The 20125-nt window shown below is 32.8% G+C and overlaps 1 protein-coding gene across 2 annotated transcripts; it reads right to left on the bottom strand.

Moving 5' to 3' along the window:
• Positions 1 to 3593: 3593 nt before the first annotated feature.
• On the bottom strand, positions 3594 to 10500 carry LOC115695881 (serine/threonine-protein phosphatase PP2A-3 catalytic subunit). 2 transcript variants are annotated; one of them, XM_030622975.2, is made up of 11 exons: positions 10135 to 10477; positions 7350 to 7406; positions 6773 to 6856; positions 6387 to 6458; positions 5884 to 5955; positions 5543 to 5583; positions 5143 to 5209; positions 4741 to 4932; positions 4534 to 4623; positions 4338 to 4445; positions 3594 to 4222 (listed from the first exon to the last, which is right to left on the bottom strand). In XM_030622975.2, exons 1-11 carry the CDS (start codon positions 10219 to 10221, stop codon positions 4157 to 4159), a joined length of 936 nt encoding a protein of 311 aa, XP_030478835.1. In that variant the 5' UTR covers positions 10222 to 10477; the 3' UTR covers positions 3594 to 4156. The 2 variants fall into 2 exon arrangements, with proteins under 2 accessions (XP_030478835.1, XP_060973576.1); XM_061117593.1 differs by lacking the exons at positions 3594 to 4222; positions 4338 to 4445; positions 4534 to 4623; ... (5 more) ...; positions 6773 to 6856; positions 7350 to 7406 and adding an exon at positions 7407 to 9640 and having other exon boundaries at positions 10135 to 10500.
• Between the last annotated feature and the right edge of the window lie 9625 nt (positions 10501 to 20125).

Genomic DNA, 20125 nt, shown 5'->3' with positions numbered 1-20125 from the left:
CGGGCCCATTCGTCTTGGTCTGATTTTTGTAAAGAGAAAATTATACTCTATACCATTTTTATATTCTCCTCTTTTATTTTTACCTTCTTTTTTAAAGTATCATTTTTATTTTTTTAATTTTTTTTTAAATATTGTACCAATTTTGCCCATATTACTTCAAGATACTTTCCATGTGACTCTCTTATGTTAGAGTATTTTAGGTACAATACATTTTTCAACTTACCCCCTCCTCATGCTGAAATTTATAAGATTGCAATTTTTTTCAATAAATACTATATAAATTTTATATTGTGTACTATGTAAAGTTTTCAATATTATTTCACAGTTATTTTTTAGTTGTTCCACTATTATTTTAATTGTTCTGTTTTATTATTTTACAGTTATTTTATAAAAAGACAGTATTGTTGTTAAAAAGATCTGTGATAGTAAAATTATAAATTTTTGTCCAAAATCTAATATTTTTGTAAAAATCTCTTTTTAATAAAAGATTATTTCAAAATATATATATCAAAAATTATTACAAGTAATTTCACATATTTTTACGGTTTTTATAATTTCATTTATATGAATTGTAATTTTTTAATGTATTTTCGTGTTGTACTCTTTTTTTTAATTATGTTATTATTTTTTGTTATTTATATATTATTTTGATATTATTGTTTTTTTATTTGATTTTCTTGTTGTTTTCTTCTCTCTTTATATATTTAATTTTCTATGTCGTAATCTCTCAGAATATTAATATTATGTTCCATTTTTCTTGTTTGGGGAAAAATTTGTGTTTGCAAAAGTTGTTTTTTTGCAATACAATTAATTTCTTTTTCTTTTATTGTAAAAAACATAACAAAAGTTTTTTCCATACAATCGAATTAATGTATGTATTGATTACAACTTATAAGATACTAAATTAATATTAATATTAATTGCCATTGAAACTCAGTTGTGTTTTAATTTTATATGCTTAAATTTAATTTATTTTTTAAAATTTGAAACATTAAATCTTACTATTAAATATTAACTTGATTGTATTATTATTTTTATTTTTACTGATTTTGAAATTTTACTGACATTAAAAAAAATATATTTTTAGCCACTAATCACCCTACATAATATAGTTTCTTTTTTAATAAATTCATGATTTAATTTTCATTAATTCGAATAATATCTCAATTTTGATTTTTTTTTCAAAATTTGTTACAATAATTTTATTTATTCATTTATTTTTTGTTATTTCCTTTGACAAACCTATTAGTTTTTCTTTATCCGAATTTCAAGGTTATTCTTTTTTTTCTTTAAATTTGAGTTAATTTATAATATTTTTGAAAGAGATTAATTGATAAGCTTATTATAATTTTTATGAAGATAGGTAAATTATGGAGACATGCAAGACGATTGAAGAGGACATTGTTATTCAAACAATATTTCAATTTTATTTTTTATTTTTTAAAATAATTAGTTTAAGAAAATAAAACTATATAATTATTTTTAAAATATTTTTTATTTAATAAAATCTAAATTGTGAAAGTTTAGATATTTGATTAATTCATATTCAAAATTAAGGTCATTATCCGAATTTTAAGGTAATTTATTTATAAAGACGTTTAGATATTTGATTAATTCATATTCAAAATTTAATATATTATATTAGCACTGATCAATTATACAATTGTTTTAAAATAATATATATCTTAGGAAAAGAAAAATTATATATAACACAATTCGTATCCAAACATTATGAAGAGATTACCATGTTATAAACAAACTCATCATCACAAACTTCACAACATGATAAACGACATCAATATTGGCAACGACATACTTATTGAAATATTTGTTAGACTCAAAGATATTTCATCCCTAATACGATGTCGTTTAGTATCCAAACATTGGTTTTCTCTCATTAACTCGAAGGAGTATAGCTATGCCAAACAAGTTCATCATCTTCAATCTCAATCATTATTGCCAACAACTTTACTATTCTGGAACAACTATAGACTCAGATTGAACAGTGATAAATTATTCTACACTTTCTTAACAGATGAATCTCGAAATTTTTATGGTAATACTTTTTCCAACTTCAATTATTTCAACTTCTTGCCATGGAATGAAGTGAAGTTATATGCATCTTTGAATGATTTGTTGTTACTCTTATGCGATAAAGAGAGATTCATTATTTGCAATCCGCTAACAAAACAATGGCTCGAACTTCCGAAGATTCCTCTATTTTCAATAAAAAGAGATTTTTTACCATTTAAAGGAATTGGTGGATTGGTTTGTGACACAAATACTAACAAATATAAAGTGGTGTTAGTATATTATGATAACAGCCCTGACATATTTCATTATATTTATTATGTTATGACTTTTGATTTTGAGACTAGAGAATGGAGTAGTTTGTTCTTTCCTCTCACTTTTGCAGTGTTGACTGAAAATAATGTTACATGTAATGGAATACAACATTGTCTAGTGACAAGTACTTTATTTGGAAATGCTCGGAAGATTATTACAATTGATTCCTATCGTGGACATATTGAACAAAATGGCTTGCCTCGAGACCTAAAGAGAGAGCGAGGCAAGTGTGATGCCATAAGGGTTCGCATTGGAGTGGTTCGTGAACAGTTAAGGCTTTCACAACTCTACAAGGAAAACAATGTGTTTCTTTTGAAAATTTGGGAATTCAATTTTGATGAAGATGAGGAATGTGATGTAGATTACTTGTCTTCCAAATGGAGTTTGGTGCATGAAGTTAATGTGGAGTGTTTTAAAACACGAAATTTGAGAGTGGTTTCTTTCCATCCAGACGATAGTAATTTGATATTTTTACTGCAAGATTCTTATATTATTTACCAATATGATATAGTGGGAAATAAGTTCTCAAAAGTTGGTCAATTTCCATTTATACATTGGGTTTTAAGCAACCTAATCACTAGGAAATTTCAAGTGCACACCCTTTCGCATCCTTTATTTCCAACCCCACTTCCCATACTTGGGTCTTAGAAGTTTCTTTTTTCTATTAATTTTGATGTATTTGAGTGACAAGATCCCAATTTATTTACAAAATTGGGTAGGTTATGCTTTTTGCTTTTTTTCCATTAGGACTATTAATTTTACTCTATTTTTTAGAATAATGGGATTTTTACTTGGAATGAGAAATGCTTATTTAATAATGAAAGAGTTCTTCCTTTCAATCAAAAAATAATAAGTAATATATTCTTTTACATTTTGCCCAAGACAGTGACCACTGTGACCAGTTCTATATTAAGTTTCTAAAGCTAAGGGAAAAATAATGAAGTGAATATTAATTTAATTAAACTTGTCGTGATTGCAACATAATTAAAACATACAAAATTATCATTTTAAACCGACAACACACATTGACCGAAATATCTCAAATAGACATTAAAAGAGAAACAACAAAAGCTTTTTTTTTTTTAGTTTAACTTATCTTTTTAGACCGACAACACTTTGTAAGCTAATCACAAGCAATTCTGATACTATATTAAAATTTAGAATTAATTAAAGCATTTTTAAGAACTAATTCCATAAATTGGCTTTAGACTTCAAGCATTTATATAATAGAAGAAAACAACCAACACTAGTGAAACTCATGCTACATTCATAAGAACTGGTAAAATTTAGTCCAACCTATTTGAGAACAAACATTTGAAAAAAATATTATATAAAAGCACCCATTATAATTAAGAAAGAAAAAAAATAAAATAAAAGCATCATCATCCCTCTACAAAACCCCAACCAACCAATTAAAAAAGAAAGAAAAAAAATGATCATCCTAATACAGAAGAAATAAATATGAGGGGTTAATGAGATGAGAATGGATCAATGGAAAATCAAGTGAAGAAGAGAATATTCCATGTTTGCTGCAAAAGTGTCTTCCCCCCCTAAAACCATATGCTGTGCCTTTTTCTTGCAGAGACACTAAAATCAAGAGAACGAATCGTAGTAAGCTTCACCCTCTGCTCGCTTTCATCACATATGCTTGTTCGCTGCCCCGACCATAACTGCTACCACTGCCACCACCACTACTACCACCCCACAGCTTAATGATAAACTTACTATTAAAGAAAGCAGCTTTTAAAACAATGTAAAATTGCGAGCAGGCACTAGCCACTGGAAATTCAGCAACTAATTTACTGTTTCATCATAGGAAATAATCGGGTGTTCTCCTCGTTACGTCAGGCTCTCCTCTCCTTGGAGCCGGCTCAAACTGTGAAACAAGGAACAGACAGACATTCAAAATATTGAATCTAAACAAGTGCATATGGCATGTGTGTGTGTGTGTAAATGCCCCCATGAAGCTTAGTTGGTGGAATTGGTGGAACCTGAATGAATGTGTGGTTTTTGCAGTCATCAACTTCCAGAATGGATGCCATGTTTCCACAACGATAGCAATAATTAGGTGCACTGAATATAGTGACCACTTTTTGTTCCTGCGACAGAGATTATGAAATCAGACATGGTTGCAAAGAACGATTAAGTTGAAACCTCAAAATGAAAATATAGGGGATAGATACATACATGACCCCAGTTATACCCTTCCATAACCAGCTGATGAGCTCTAGCAATGAGCTTCAAGTTATTGGTGTGGTTGAACTGTTCAGATATGTCCTGCCAAACCAAATTTTATCAAGGGATTAGTTTGGATGTTGCTTCATCCTTACAGAATCAAACTTGGAAACTCCCAGCCCTGACGAAATGGCAAAAGCAAAACATAGTGTAAAATACCTGTCCAAATGTGTATCCAGCCCCTCTTGGAGAGATACCCCATCCACATCGATCATCTGGGTCAGACCATAGAAGATCACACATAGGACCCTCATGGGGAACCTCTTGAACACGGTCAAAATTGCGAATGTTATCAAGCGTTTCAATGGATGGTGACAGTCCACCATGCAAGCAGAATATTTCGGATTCAACCTGCAAATGAATGAAAAGTTTAAAAACGAGCCTTTATATAATTGACAAAATTAACTACTTTTTGCAGAACTCCAAACTTAAGATAGATAAGATAGCCGAAGAACAAGTAATTGAACATTTTCTTTTACTTCTAACTAACAGGAATGGACCAATTGCTTTGATATTGACAAAATTTTCAAGAAAACAATGATAATATCTGATTAAACTCACCAAAGCTGTAAGTGGAAAATAGTCAAATAAATCTGTAAAGATCTTCCAAACATTGGCATTGCCATACCTACACATAGAAACACAATATGATTTTCAAACCAAACACATAACATCATATCATATATACTGAATATAGAGTGCAAATGAGAAATGGATGATTCAAGTGAAACAACAGAACCCCATAATGTCATCAAAGCACTATGAAAATAATCAAATAAACTTATCAGAATTTGTTTGCCAAAACAACTGATAAAATTGTGCATACAAAAACAAGAAAATGACATTTTCTATTGGGGTGCTACAACAGCAGCATGAAGCTATGTTCTAAGACAAAAGTAACAAGTTACTTTAGTATCTCATTATGCTAAACAGACTTTTAAAAAGGTAGTGAGAAACTCACTTCCGCAGGCATTCGTCATAAAATCCATAAACTTGAGTAATCTGCAATGAGAAAGAAAACAAATACAAGAGTCATTCAAATCCCAATTATAATAATAAAATCAGTGCAAATTTATATTTATAACAGTAATGAAGTAATGGCCCTTGAATTTCAAAACCTTGAAAACCCCTAGGAAGATAAAACATCAGGTAAAGGACAATAATATCGCAAAACGTTGTCTCAAATACTCATTCCTAGCGGAAATAATTATGATCAAACCACTTTTGTATAAATAAAATAAAAAGAACCCACAATTTCAAATAGAATTAAGCAGAACCATAATACTTAAATTATTGTTATACCTGACGACTTTCATGATTTCCTCTTAAAATAGTAATTCGTTGAGAATACCGCACTTTCAAGGCCACTAGGAGCTGCAAAAATAAAAATTGAATAATTGTATTATAATTTACTACAAAAAGTATCATGTCAAGTAAAAAGTCATTGTAATGCAGTTGATTACGGAAACATCAGTTTCTCATAGGCACTCCCTCCCCCAACCTTCTCAAAGCATCATTTTGAATCACACTATAACAAGTTTACCATTCAGCTACCTTATTGTTGTAACTACATTAAGTATTAAAAGGGACATTGCAATCAAAGGAAACTTGCATGACCTGTACAAAAATCCTGAATTGCATGCAGAGACAAACACAATGAATTCAAGGAGCCTTTTGACCTTCCTAACCTACTACTTCCAGTTCTAGAAGTAGAAATTATAACACATGCACAATCAACATATGCTAAAAATGGTAACAGATTCTATATAGAAAACTCGTTAGTTAAAAAGAGCAAGCATACTTACTGTTACAGTCTCGACTGAATAGTAGCCACGATCAACATAATCTCCCATAAACAAATAATTTGTATCTGGACACTACAAAAAAATTTAAAATTGAAGATTAGTATAATACTTAGCGCGATCAAATTACCAACACATCAATATAGAAACAAAAATTAGAAGGAGCTGTGTGAGAAGGCAAAGGAAATTAATGGACAATTCTTGTTTCTATATTCAAGAGATGTACTAATTGTGAAATACATCATTGATAAAACAGCATTGAGATATTAAACAAGATATGCCTCTAAATATAATGATACTACCTCAATAAAAAAATATACAGCTTTCCTAGACGAGTATTTCAATGGCAAAAACAAATGTAGCCAAGGGCCTCCAAACATAATAAATACCTTTCCTCCAATTCGGAAAAGCTCTGCCAGATCATGGAATTGTCCATGAATATCACCACAAATAGTAACAGGGCTCTTCACAGGCTGCATGAAACCAAAAACGTCAATACTGACACATCAAAATCGTTACAAACAAAAACCAGATATGCAGTACAGAGGGGAAAAAAACAATGCAAACTAATTTCAGATCCACCAGTAATTGAGTACCAAGATCATGCAACCAACAATAGATAATAATCCCCTACAGAATATACATATTCTCAAGCAAAGCAACAGATAAGCAATAGAAGATATAACAGTATATTACAATGAATTAAGTAGAAGTTTAGACAAGGATAAATACGTAGAGGCACCTCCCAAATGGTCTCGAATTGTCCTTACTAACAAGCACAGATGTCTATAGCAAGCCGTTCACCATTGGATACCTCAAACTTAAAAAATAATTGTTCTTGAGGTATGTGAAAAACATTAAGCAAGCTAGAGTTCGAATAAGTAAATTAATAATTATATTAAAAAAAATTGATTAATCAAGTTATTTCTTATAAATGATGATCATAAAATATGGTAAGATGAGCACCTGAACATTGCTTTCATCCATTAATATCTCCTTGGCCTTCTCGCACAGCACCCTTACCTATAATGAAAAATAGAGAGAAATTAACAGTAATGTCAAACAATGAAGACAGAAAGCTTAAACAAGGAAACTCCAAGGCCAGGATGACAAAGGATTATCTAAAAAAATAAAGCAACAGTTTCATCAAATTTGTTCCCACCATATTGCATCCACAAATTAAAAAAAGAAAAAAAAAAAAAAAAAAGAACCATCTGGGATAAGCTGGAGCATTCCCACAAACTGGAACTGGTGTTCATTAGTAAAGATTGTCACTCCAATAGAAAAAGAACAGACACTTGTTTATTTGAAACTTCTAAAGTTTTCAGAAAGGGAAATTAATTATACATAAATTGTTCTTTCTTTTTATTTTTGTTAGGAGTCAACGGAAGAAACCCAGATTGATTAAAATAAGCTAATCTTAATAAAAATAAACGTCACTGTATTAAAAATGTCTTAACTTAAACAAAATGAACAATGCGTTTATGAATGCATTAAATTAAAAGAGAAACTCTAACAATTGATACAAAAGATCAAAATTTAATTAATGTCCGCTAAGGAAACAACAGCTCCATAAATAATCTTGTCATCACCACTATCACCAAAACAAATAGATTTCAGATGTTTGTCCATGGCAAGCAACAACGATATTATCTCCTGCATGAGCACATGGGACCTGTCTCCAGCAACAAATTCATTAACTGAACCATCAACTTCAATTAGACTACAACCTGGCACTTTTGTTACCCTCTTCCTTTCCATTGTCTCTCTTACTGTTTTCACACAATCCCACTGGTCAGCAGAGGCATACATATTTGAAAGAAGAACATGAACCCCACTATGGTCCAGTCCTTGTTTGGCCAAGTGCCCAACCATTTCTTGACCCAACTCAACATTACCATGAACTCTGCATGCATTGAGCAGTGCACCCAACACATAAGAGTCTGGCTCCATAGGCATCGTTCTTACAACCTTCTTTGCCTCATCTATCATTCCAACTCTCCCAAGGAGATCCACCAAACAACCATAGTGTTGAACCCTAGGCTCAACTCTATAAACAGTACGCATGCTCTCAAATATTTTCAACCCTTCATCTACCAACCCCATTCTACTGCAAGCACTCAAAACACCTATAAATGTAACTTCATTTGGTAGGACTCCTTCATCGTGCATCCTCGTAAACAAATCAATAGCAAGTGTGCTCAGACCATGATTAGCCAGGCCCGAAATCAAAGAAGTAAAGGCATAAACATCCCTCTCTAGCATCTCATCAAATACAACACAAGCAGTTTCAATACAACCACACTTAGAATACATGTCAATAAGAGCAGTCCCCATCATTCTGTCTAGTTTTATTTTGTTTTTGTCCAAATATGTATGTATCCACTTTCCCTGGTCTAATGCACCAAGAAAAGCACAGGCAGTTAGAGCACCCACTATACTATTATGATTAGGAGCAAAACCGGAAGCCTGCATGTCACTGAAAACCTCTAAAGCCTCTTTGAAAAAGCCAACTTGGCAATAACCATTAATCATCGCGCTCCAAGACACAGTGTTCTTTTCAGGCATTTGGTCAAACAAGTCTCGTGCAATCAGAACTTGACCGGACTTGGCATATCCATTAATTAAGGATGTCCATGTAATAACATCCCGATTCCCACTCATATCAAACAGCTTACGAGCTGGATCCATACAAAAACAACTAGCAAAAAAATGTATTAACCCATTCTGCACAAAGTCATATGACTCCCAACCCAAAACAATGGTTTGTCCGTGGATCACTAAACCGAGAGATAGGTCAGAAAGCTCAGTACAAGATCTAAGAAGAAAAGAGAAGGTATAGTTGTTTGGTAAAAGACCATTCTCTCGCATACTCTTGTAAAGAGACATGGTTTTTAAGGCCTCATTTCTCTCGGCAAAGGCTCTAATCATTGTGTTCCAGATGTGGGTAGTACGGTAAGGTAGACAACAGAAAAGCCGATACGCATGACAAACATCACCAGCATCAGATGTTGCACAAAAGGATATAATCTTGGCAGCAGAATAAGAATCAAAAAGGGTGCCTGAAATAGTGAGGTGTGATTGAATTTGCTTGATTTGCCTGATTTGCCTTAAGGCGATACACTGATCCAAGAGGGAAAGAACTCTCCTACTGGATTTCATATGATACTATAAGTAATCCAGCTCAACTAGCTGCCAACTAGAATTAACAAACAGGCTTAGAAATCCAATATCCCAAACATTTGAAATCCAAGCCTCTGTTAGTCAAAACAACAGATGAGTTTTCAGTTTCAATGGCTCGTATGCTGAAATCTGAACAGCCCGTCAACTAAACTAAAAAAGTCTATAATGCTCCCATCGCAAACCCAAATCCAACAACAAAAGAAACTATAACTCACATTTCGTAATATTTTTCATATCAAGATACAAACTTTTATAATGCACGGCTGCCTAATACAAAGAAAGAGAGAAAGAGAAACAAAGCTTCAACGGATCTGATAAATAATCACCAAAGACAACAACAAGAATCTCAAAAATGTAAATTCGCACAACTAGATCAGACAGCCTCCGAAAGACTCAAATTCAGCTCAAAACAACAGATCAAAAACGAATACAAGCCACGAAATTTCTCGATCTGAATAACATTAACCCCAAAACAAAAACAAAAACCTAATCCAATCGCAAAATTAACCAAAAAAAAAACAAAAAAAAACGCAACATTTCTAAAAAAAAAATAAAAAATCCAAAGTACCTCTTGTTCGGACAAAGGCTTGCACTGCATCAACTGAGCAATCTGCTCATCGAGGTTACCATGGGAGTTCGAAGGGACCGAATCCATAACAAGTGGTTCTCCTTCGTCGTCAAAATCGCTCCAATTACAGATCAAAGAGTGAAGATCCTTCTACGTATTCCTCTCCTCAGAAACCTAGAGCTAACTCCACAAACCCTAGAATTCGTCTTCTTCGAAAACCTCTCTGGTAGAAAGAGAGAGAAAGAGAAAGAGAGAGAAGAAGAAGAGAGAGAAAGAGCGGTGGTGAAGAACCCGATGTTTTTATATTTTTATTTTTATTATTCTCCAAAATTATTTTGAGGAAAAATAGCCTTTTTCATTTTTTTTCTCTTTTTAGAAATTTTGCATTTGGACAACAAAACATAAAAAATAAAAAAATATATATTATTAAATAAAATATATGATATTTGATTGGTTAGATGTGTGATCTGAATTCCCTTTTGGGGTTGGAAGAAACAATTTGTAAATTATATTTTTAACAATTTGTCATCTATTCTAAGTGCACTAAGTGTTAATTTATGTACACCTTAAATGGTCGAGCGACAAACATGAATCAAAGATATCTTAAAAAAATTAGACAGTAAACTAACAATAACCCAGCTCATTACAAAAAGTAAAATTTCTCGAAAAAGCTAAAATCAATACTAAGCATTTAAATTCGAGCGAACTAAAAGGTAACCCAAGAGTAAGAGGTTAGTCCAACGCAACCATTAAACTTACAATAACAGCAAAAGTCCCATCAACTCTCCATGAAGTTGTAACTTCAATTCCTTGAGTTCTACGAGAGCCATTATACAAAGTTCCTTAGAAACTGGCTCCAATCCAAGTGTTAAATCAATTACAAAATATATTTCTCGTTGTGATGATAACTCTGCATGTTCTTCTAGGAATACATCTAAAAACTCTTGTACTACTTTTATATCTTCAGGTAGAATTGACTCAGGCCAAGTGGTATCTAACACCACTGCTAAAAACCATGTGCATCCCTCCTGGAACACTGATATGCTGAGGAAGACCTCTAACTCATGGCTTTTGTAGCTTGTTCAATCTCTTACCTACACCACGAAGCACTCGTGAGTCACAAAGACTCGGTAAGAAAAGTAAAAACATAAACAACTTACATCCTTACACAAATATAAATAGACATACTCATTAAATCATAACCCGATTCTCATATACTTAATTCACAAGCAAGAAATCACGTTATCCAGCATAAACAATCAATAATAACAAATATTTGTCTAAAAGACAAACTAATACCTAATAGAGTAACAATCACTCACCGTTGCCTAATGAGAAAACTTTTATATCGTTGCCTAATGAGGTAACTCAATTTCACTATAGTTGCCTAATGAGACAAGCGATAAATAAGAAACCTAACAATATCTTTAGATTAGAGTAATAACTATTTCTTATATTGTTGCCTAATGAGATAACCTTTAATAACTTTTTCTTATAGATAGTAATAACCAAATCATATATTGACATGCTATGTGGTACAATTGTACTTTTCTTATCGCAAGTCCAAATTCAAGCGTGCCAATCAACTTGAATGGAGAACACTCAATGATCTGAGCCCCTTATGTCACAACAATAGTAAACTAGTAAACAACTCATCTTAATCCATTATAGGACTTAAACTCTAAACTTGAAGTTTCCTTATCAATAAATAGCGTAGAAATACCCTATATATCGATAAAATACTAAAATCAATGCACGTAAATCTGGGCCTAACTGGTCCACCGAAACCCCAACCAGTTCACACCAGATAGGCAAAGATTTGAGCTTTTAAAGGGAAATTTGAATTAATATGCTTACATTATCTTTAAATTGTTCTCATAAACTTATACTTAACAAAATTAATTATGTATGACACTTTTATTGTTTTCCCCATAATACCTTCCCCAATTACATCAGCCCTCTCTTCCCATCATCTTCACACCCGAACCATTCCACCACCACCAAATTTTTTATTTCTTCTCTTCACTCATTTATACACTACAAGCTACAATCTTCCACACTACAAGCCACCACATTAGAAGCTAGAACACTACAAGCTCCCACATGGCATCAATGGGTAAGTAATTCTATATATTTTTTTTAAATCTTATTTTTTGTTGTTATATTTAATTAAGAATGTTGTATTTGTTGCTTGATCTGTGGATTGTTGCTGTTATTTTGCTGTTTTTTCTGTTAAAATGTTTGCTACCTGTGAAAACTGGATTTTTTCTAGTTTTTTACATTTTTTTCGTCGGATCCGATGGGGTCCGATGCTGGCCCGATGGGGGCTCGATGTAGTGGAAAATTTGTTGGCAGGGGTGAAGACCCGATGGGGTCCGATGGTCGGACCAATCGAACCCCATCGGACCCGATGTGTAATTTTATTTATTTTTAATTTTTTGAACCGTGGGTCTGACAGTCCTCCATATGGGTCCAATGGTCGGACCCATCAGACCCACTGCTTTTTTTTTTAATTTTTTGAATCATGGGTCCGATTCTCCTCCATTTGGGTCCGATGGGTACCATATCGGACCAATCGGACCCATCGGACCCGAAGCTTTTTTTTATTTTTTTTAATTAATTATTCTTGTAATTAATTATTAATTATTATTTTATGATTAATTTATTTTGTATTGATTTATTAATATTTGTGTTATTAATTATTTTTTTATAATAATTATTAATTATTAATTATTATTTTAGTTAATGTTTTAAGAATTATTTTATTTATTATTGATTTATGAAGTATTGTTTTATTAATTGTTAATTTTTTATTTTTTTATTAATAAAATAATTAATAATTATTATTTTATTATGAATTATGAATTATAGTTTTATTTTTTATTATTTTTATTAATAATTGTTGTATTATTAATTATTAATTATTGTTTTATTTTTTATGGTTTTAGTAATAATTATTAATTATTATTTTATTATCAATTAATAATTATTGTTTTATTATTAATTATTAATTAAGATTTTTGTTGTAAATTATAACTGTATTTTTTAAATGTATGTGACAGGTTCAACTATTAATGCGTATGTTATGTATAATGGTGTTTGGGAGCTTGATGGTAGAGATTGGGTTTATAAACGGGGCAAAAATTTGACATTTGACATTGATCCGAACCTAAGCTACTCAGGTTTGGTTGATGTTTTTTATGAGGAACTGGATGTTGACAAAGTGAAGTATGACTTGAAATTGGAAGTAAATTACAAGTCCAGGAAAGGCTATGAGTATCACCCTGAAGTTATTGGAAATGATAAGCGTGCAAGGTACTTTTTATCTACACTTGCGAAGAAGCCAGATGAATTTACTCCTTTGTTTGTGACTTTGTTAAAGAAGAATGTTTGCGTCGATCCTAGTCGCACACCAAGTTCTTGTTGGAATTATTTTACCAAGATCTAGATTTACTAACAAGTATGTTTGATTAACAACCTAATATGAATTCTAAAACAATGAAAATAAACACATATAAAGTTTAGAAAACCTTACAGTGGGTGCAGCGGAATATTATGACTCCTTCCATTCAGATCTCTAGCCCTTGATTCCTTTTTGTAGCAGAGCATAATCAAGATCTGAATCTGGATCTTCTTTTCTCCTTCTTTGATGTAGATTTTCCATAGTCTTACATACTATGATTGAGATACCACTTGATGTGTGTGGGCACTACTCATCACTCAAGGAATTTCGAAAATACAGAGAGAAGAAAAGAGAGAGAAGGTGGCATGTGGCCTTTTCTGAAGGAAACAATGTTCAAAGTTGTGTCTGTTGTTTCCTGAAGCCAACACTTTCTATTTATAGAATACCCTCTAGGTTTAGGTTAGAATTGTATGGCATTAAAATAATGGAAACTACAAATGGTATTTCTCATGCATGTGGCCGGCCATATAAAAGGAATTGGGCCTCACTTTACAACTTTCCCATTTTGTTATTTTCCATTCCCATTTTCTCAAAAATGCCAATTTTCCAATTTAACCTTTTTAAATGCCAATTTTAATTTTTTTAATAACTTAAAAATAATTATTAAATAATATTATCATTTAATATATTTATTAATTTAGACATATAAAGTCTCTTAATTAATAAATAAACCTAGAATCTCTTTTCTTTACAATTTCGCACTTGCTTAGTGAAAATTCATAAAGTAGACATAGTCTAACTTTAGAATTATAATTGATTAATTAAAATCAATTAACTGAGTCTTACAAGCAGTATGGTCTCAACTAGTATGGGGACCATGGGTCTATATAACCGAGCTTCCAATAAGTCAAACCGAATTTACCAAGTAAATTCCCTAACTTATTAATTACTCATTGAATCCACACTTAGAACTTGGAATTGCACTCTCAGTCATATAGAACGCTCTATATGTTCCATGATATAGACACGTCATTAGTTATCCATTGTTATAACCCTATTGTGATCAATGACCCTCTAATAGATGATCTACATTGAAAAGGCACTACTGTTACCGCTACACCTTCAATGTATTTTATCCTTAAAACACTTAGCTCCGTATAAATGATATTTCAGCAAAGTGAAATGAGATCTCCACGATTTATTTCTGTTTAGCCAAGCTCGAAGGATATCATCGTTTCACTTCTAAGTTCCTATAGAAGTTATAGGTTCCATATTTATGGTAGCGCTCCCACTCAATTATACTATCATGTTCCCAAAATGTACGTATCACCCTGACCCAAAAGTAGGCTTAACTAACAAATCAAAGAACATGTATAGTACTCTTGAGATCGAACCTACCCATATCAGGATTAAGGTCATTTGATCTAGGATCAACAGGTGATATTGAATTGAATAGATATTACGGTAAGTTTTAATATATCTAATCAAAGTTCAATATCGGTCCCTTCCGATGTATACTCCATACATCCGATACTGGTAAACTTTGCCAATGTCCTGGAAAGGACATAACACTTTTCCAAGGTGTAAGAATGCCTATCGCTGATTATACCATGTCAGTCTAAATCCAGTGTTCTAACAAATCAGGGAATAAACTTTTGAACATATAATTAAGATTATATTCCACTGTGTTGACAACACTATAATCTTTAACAAACTCATATGTTTTGGACTTAAAAAAGAATTCATACATTATATACATATAATCATGAAATAAATCATGTGAACCATGCAACATAAAATGTTATTTCTGATCTTTATTAATAAGTAAATCTGATTATATTGAAATGAGTTTTATTTAGGGCACAAAACCCAACAGCTCTGTTAAGGATAATCGTAGTGAGGTTGGGAGTTTTGTTCCAGAAACACATCCAGAGGTGTTGGTTGCAGATGTATTACCTGAATTAAACACTATGATGCCGAGTGCTTATATTGTAGCACAAATGCCCTTCATTGGTGATTTATTTGATGGTCCAGACCCTGAATGTTATGTTGAGGGCAATGATGGCGTAAGAGACGACCAAGGTACAGAGGCCCCTGCTGTTGTACCTTTGAATTTGACTCCACTATCGTACCAAATACCACCGAGGCCACCGACACGGAAAAGAATGCCCCGTAGAGAAAATTGCCAAGCGATGTGAGATTGCACGACTTACGTGGTATTTGCTTAAAGCCTCCATTGGGCTTCCCCTCACAGACTAATGACTTTTATACACGGGTACACCACTTGGTTGATTCCTGGATTGACGACTGGCCCTGCAAACTAACATAAGTATTTCTAGTGTGTTTTGTCCTAACTCGTACGCTTCATGGGAAGACTTTCTAGGAGGTCACCCATCCTAAGATTACTCTAAGTCTAGCACACTTAACTTTGGAGTTCTTAAGTGATGGGTTACCATAAAACAAGATGCACCTTGTTGATAGAGGTAGTACCAACCAATCTATTTAAATCTTCTTCAACTGTTTAGTCTCATACATACACAATCTTAGAATCATCACACTTGACCTCCCCCAAGTGATGTGGGATCGCATAGCTTACCCGTATTTTCTCTCTACGGATCACGAGACTACTGACTATCACAACCAAGATATTTATTGAGTTTTTTAAAAACCAAACTAAAAGAAGATTAAGTTGAAGAAAATAAGATTATAAATGTACAAGATGAGATATTTTACGTGGTTGGAATGTTAAAGAATTTTAGTCCATGAGCCAATATTATTAAGATTTTTATCCATTGAGTATTTAATACTTTTTATCATACAGGTTTTTTGACCAACATTTGTAACAAAAAATTCGTAACTCTTTACATGCATGGAAAATACCTTATTTATAGGCATTTTTGGTTAATAGGATGGGATAACCTGGACCCATTAGGGTTAGTGATATTGAATAAGCCCACTGGTGGGGTAAATATTGACTTTTGGGTCGATTTGGTGAGGCCTGGTGTAGAGACAATTGTCGTTTGTATGCGAACATACTATTAATAGCGACAGTTGGGCATGAATCGTCAGTTTGTTGAGAGAATGTTACAGTAGTGGGCGTTGGCCTAAAAATGTGATCTTCTTTTTGTTGTGTGTCTTTCCGAGGTCTGACACAGGGGACAAGCTGCTAGATTTATCAAGATTCTTGCTATAGTGTGCCATGTAGGATGGTTCTTGAACACTTATTCATTCCCATACGCCTCTTCGACTACCTTTCCTGGATGACCCCTGAGGGTATTCACCTTCGCCTATTTGAATTCTTGTTGATTAAATGTGCAAAATCCTTACAAAACCATCCGTCCGACTTAGTCGCGAGGAAGCCACTATCAGATTCAAACACTTTGTCCAGCTCTACTCATGAGTGGGGTGGTCAATCCATTTGGGCCTAGTGAATGAGCCCGTTAAACTAAATGGATTGATTTGAATATCCACGTGTCACATATTTAAAAACGCAGATAACATTTTTGAACTCAAATAATTCTCTTTGTTGTTATGTCTAAAGACATTTAAAATAAAAACATGATCAAACTTTTCACGTCATTGCTTTTGATCTTGTTCTAATACATATTTACATTATGCTCATTATTTTGTAGGACAACCACTTCAAGTTGTTCCATATAGACATCATCATTTAAGTCACCATTTATAACTTTTGTTTTAACGTCCATTTGATCAACATGTAGGTTATGTATAAAAGGCAAAATGAACAAATTCTTTATTGAAGTTGTTTGTGCTATTGGCGCATAAGTATCAAAATATATCAATTCATTCACATTGCCTATATTTTAAGTCATATTAATTAGATCTAATTTAGGTTTTCTTTTTCCAAGTTCCACCTAAATTACTAATTTAATTTAAAGTTAATTAATTTTTGAAAAGCATTAAATAAGAATCAATATAAACAATTCATTTGAACATCAAAATAAAGAATTAGAAATAAATTTATTTATAAACATAGATTTCTATTAAAGCCCCCAGTTTTTATAAGGTTCAAAATATTAGTACTTATGTGTAATAGTTAGTAGTTTTGTGATCTGTAAGAGAAAATTCCAGGTAAGCTGTGCAATTTTACATCGCCTGGGGAAGGTCAAGTGTGATGATTCTGAAACTGTATAGGTATGGGACTACACAATTGAAGAGGGCTTAAATGGATTGATTGGTACTACCTATATCAACAAGGTGCATCTTGTTTCTAGTAGTCCATTACGAAAGAACTCTAAAGTTAAGCGTGCTTGACCTGAGATAATTTCAGGATGGGTGACATCTTAGGAAGTTTTTCTAGGAAGCATGCAAGTGAGGACAAATCATGCTGGAAACACTCGTGTTGGCTTGTAGGGTCAGTCGCCAGTCCAGGAAGCAACTAAAGTGACGTACTCGTGTATAAGAGCCATCATTCAGTGAGTGTAAGGACCTAATGGAGGCTTAAAGTAGAGTTGTTACAAATCATATTTGACATGCAACGCCCCTGCTTCAAACCTCTATTGGGCCTTTGCCCACAAAATTATGACTCTTATACAAGGGCATGTCACTCTGGCTGCTTCTTGGAATGACGACTGGTCCTGCAAACCAACACGAGTATTTCCAGCGTACTTTGTCCTCACTCGCACGCTTCCTGAGGCATTAATGAACCTTAGTCCACAATTCAATATTATTGAGCTCTTTAGCTATGAAGTATTTTACATAAGAGTGTTCTTGCAAAAATTCCTAACCATTTGCATGAAAATGAATATTTATAAGCTGCACTCAGGGTTCTTGGGTGGATCTGACCCGTTAAGGTTTGCATGTGTAAAATAAGCTCACTAATAGGGTAAAATACATTAGAGTAAATTGTGTCAAAACCCTCAATACTTTCACCTCGCTAACAATTAATCCCTATAACTCATTTTTTGGTATCAAAACCCCCAAAACTCATGTTCTGTTAGAAATTGAGCTTTTCCATCCATTTTCATTTGTTAAGTGACATACTGGATTGTCCACGTGTACCAGTTCACACGTGGCACAATTTTACTAGTCATATAATTAGTTTTTTTTTTTAAAAAAACATTTTAAAATTAAAATAAATAATTTGAAAATTATATATTTTTTAATTTTTTTAATTTTTTCTTTTTTCTTTATTCTCTTTCTCACAAATCTAGTATTTTTCATTAATTTTCCAATCTTCATCTATTTTCCTTTTTCTCCCCAACAATAAAATATTGAGATACACCTAAATTTCCTTTTCCTTCTTCTTCTGAGCTACTATCATTCTCAATAATGTTAATAAATGCGACGACCATTACATCCCCCTCTTAACAACCCATTTTAAATCTAAAATCAACACATAAATTATCTTATATTCAAACACAAACAATAAAATTTAAAAATCAATTTTATCTTCAATTTAATTCAGGTCTGAAACTCAAAACTCAAACTTATCAAACCCTAACTCAAATCTAAATCTCAAACACAAAATTTCAACAATCTAAGATTTCAAATACATTAATAAATTAAATTTGTGTATGAACAAATATGGAAAATACAAAAATTGACATCTATTTGCACGGAATAAAGAGGCTTCAGATCTGGAACTAGAGGAAAAAGCTTGAGATTTTGAATAAAAGGCCCCTACTCTCTCTTATTCTTGTTCTCCAACTTTAATGGCATATCGGGAACCTCTGCCTCGTTGTCAATTTGGAAAATCAACGTCCACCCATATCGAAGCTCCATCCTTATCGTTAGAAGGTAGATCTGAGATGGAGGAGTTGGAGTTGGCGTTTGTGTGTTTTGGGGCTTCAGAGTTAGTGAAAAGGAGGAGGCTAGAGGAGGTTCGGGTTCAACGCTGGTTGTGGAGGAGGAGGATGTCAGGGACAGAAGAAGAAGAAGAAATAACAGTGGGTGGTGGTGGTTACAATGGTTGTGGTGGTGGAATGTGGAAGAGGTTGGACCAAAAATGAAAAGACACGATCTCAGGAAAGAAAATAAAAAGAAAAAAATGGAAAATAATTGTTTTTTTTTAAATAATTACATGAACCAATAAAAGTATGTCACGTGTAAACTATGTATACGTGGACAATGCAACATGTTGTTGGAAATTATTTTACCAGGATCTTAGATCTACTCACAAGTATGTTGATTAACACCCTAAATATGAACTTTCTAAAACGATGAAATAAACACATATAAAGTTTAGGAAACCTTACATTGGGTGCAGCGGAATAATATGACTCCTTCCGTTCAGATATCTAGCCCTTGATTCCTTTCTGTAGCAGAGCATTATCAATATCTGAACCTGGATCTCTTTCTCTGAATCTTTGGTGCTGAAACTCCTTCTTGCTGAAAGTCTTTCTTCACGATCTTCCTCACTATGATTGAGGTATCACTTGCTGTGTGTGGGCACTACTCTTACACTAAGAATTTCGAAATTTCAATGAGGAAGAGAAAGAGAGTGGATTCGGCCAAAGATAGGGAGAGAGAAGGCTCAGGTATTTCTGATTCAGAAAGTGTGAGAAGAAAAGTGTTAATTTCCTTGAAGCCTTCACTATCTATTTATCGCATTCCACTAGGGTTAGG

This window comes from Cannabis sativa, chromosome 6 (assembly GCF_029168945.1).
Source record: "Cannabis sativa cultivar Pink pepper isolate KNU-18-1 chromosome 6, ASM2916894v1, whole genome shotgun sequence".
In the NCBI taxonomy this organism is placed as follows: Eukaryota; Viridiplantae; Streptophyta; class Magnoliopsida; order Rosales; family Cannabaceae; genus Cannabis; species Cannabis sativa.
The sequence above is the reverse complement of the archived record's forward strand: the minus strand, read 5'-3'. Positions and strand labels throughout refer to the sequence as shown.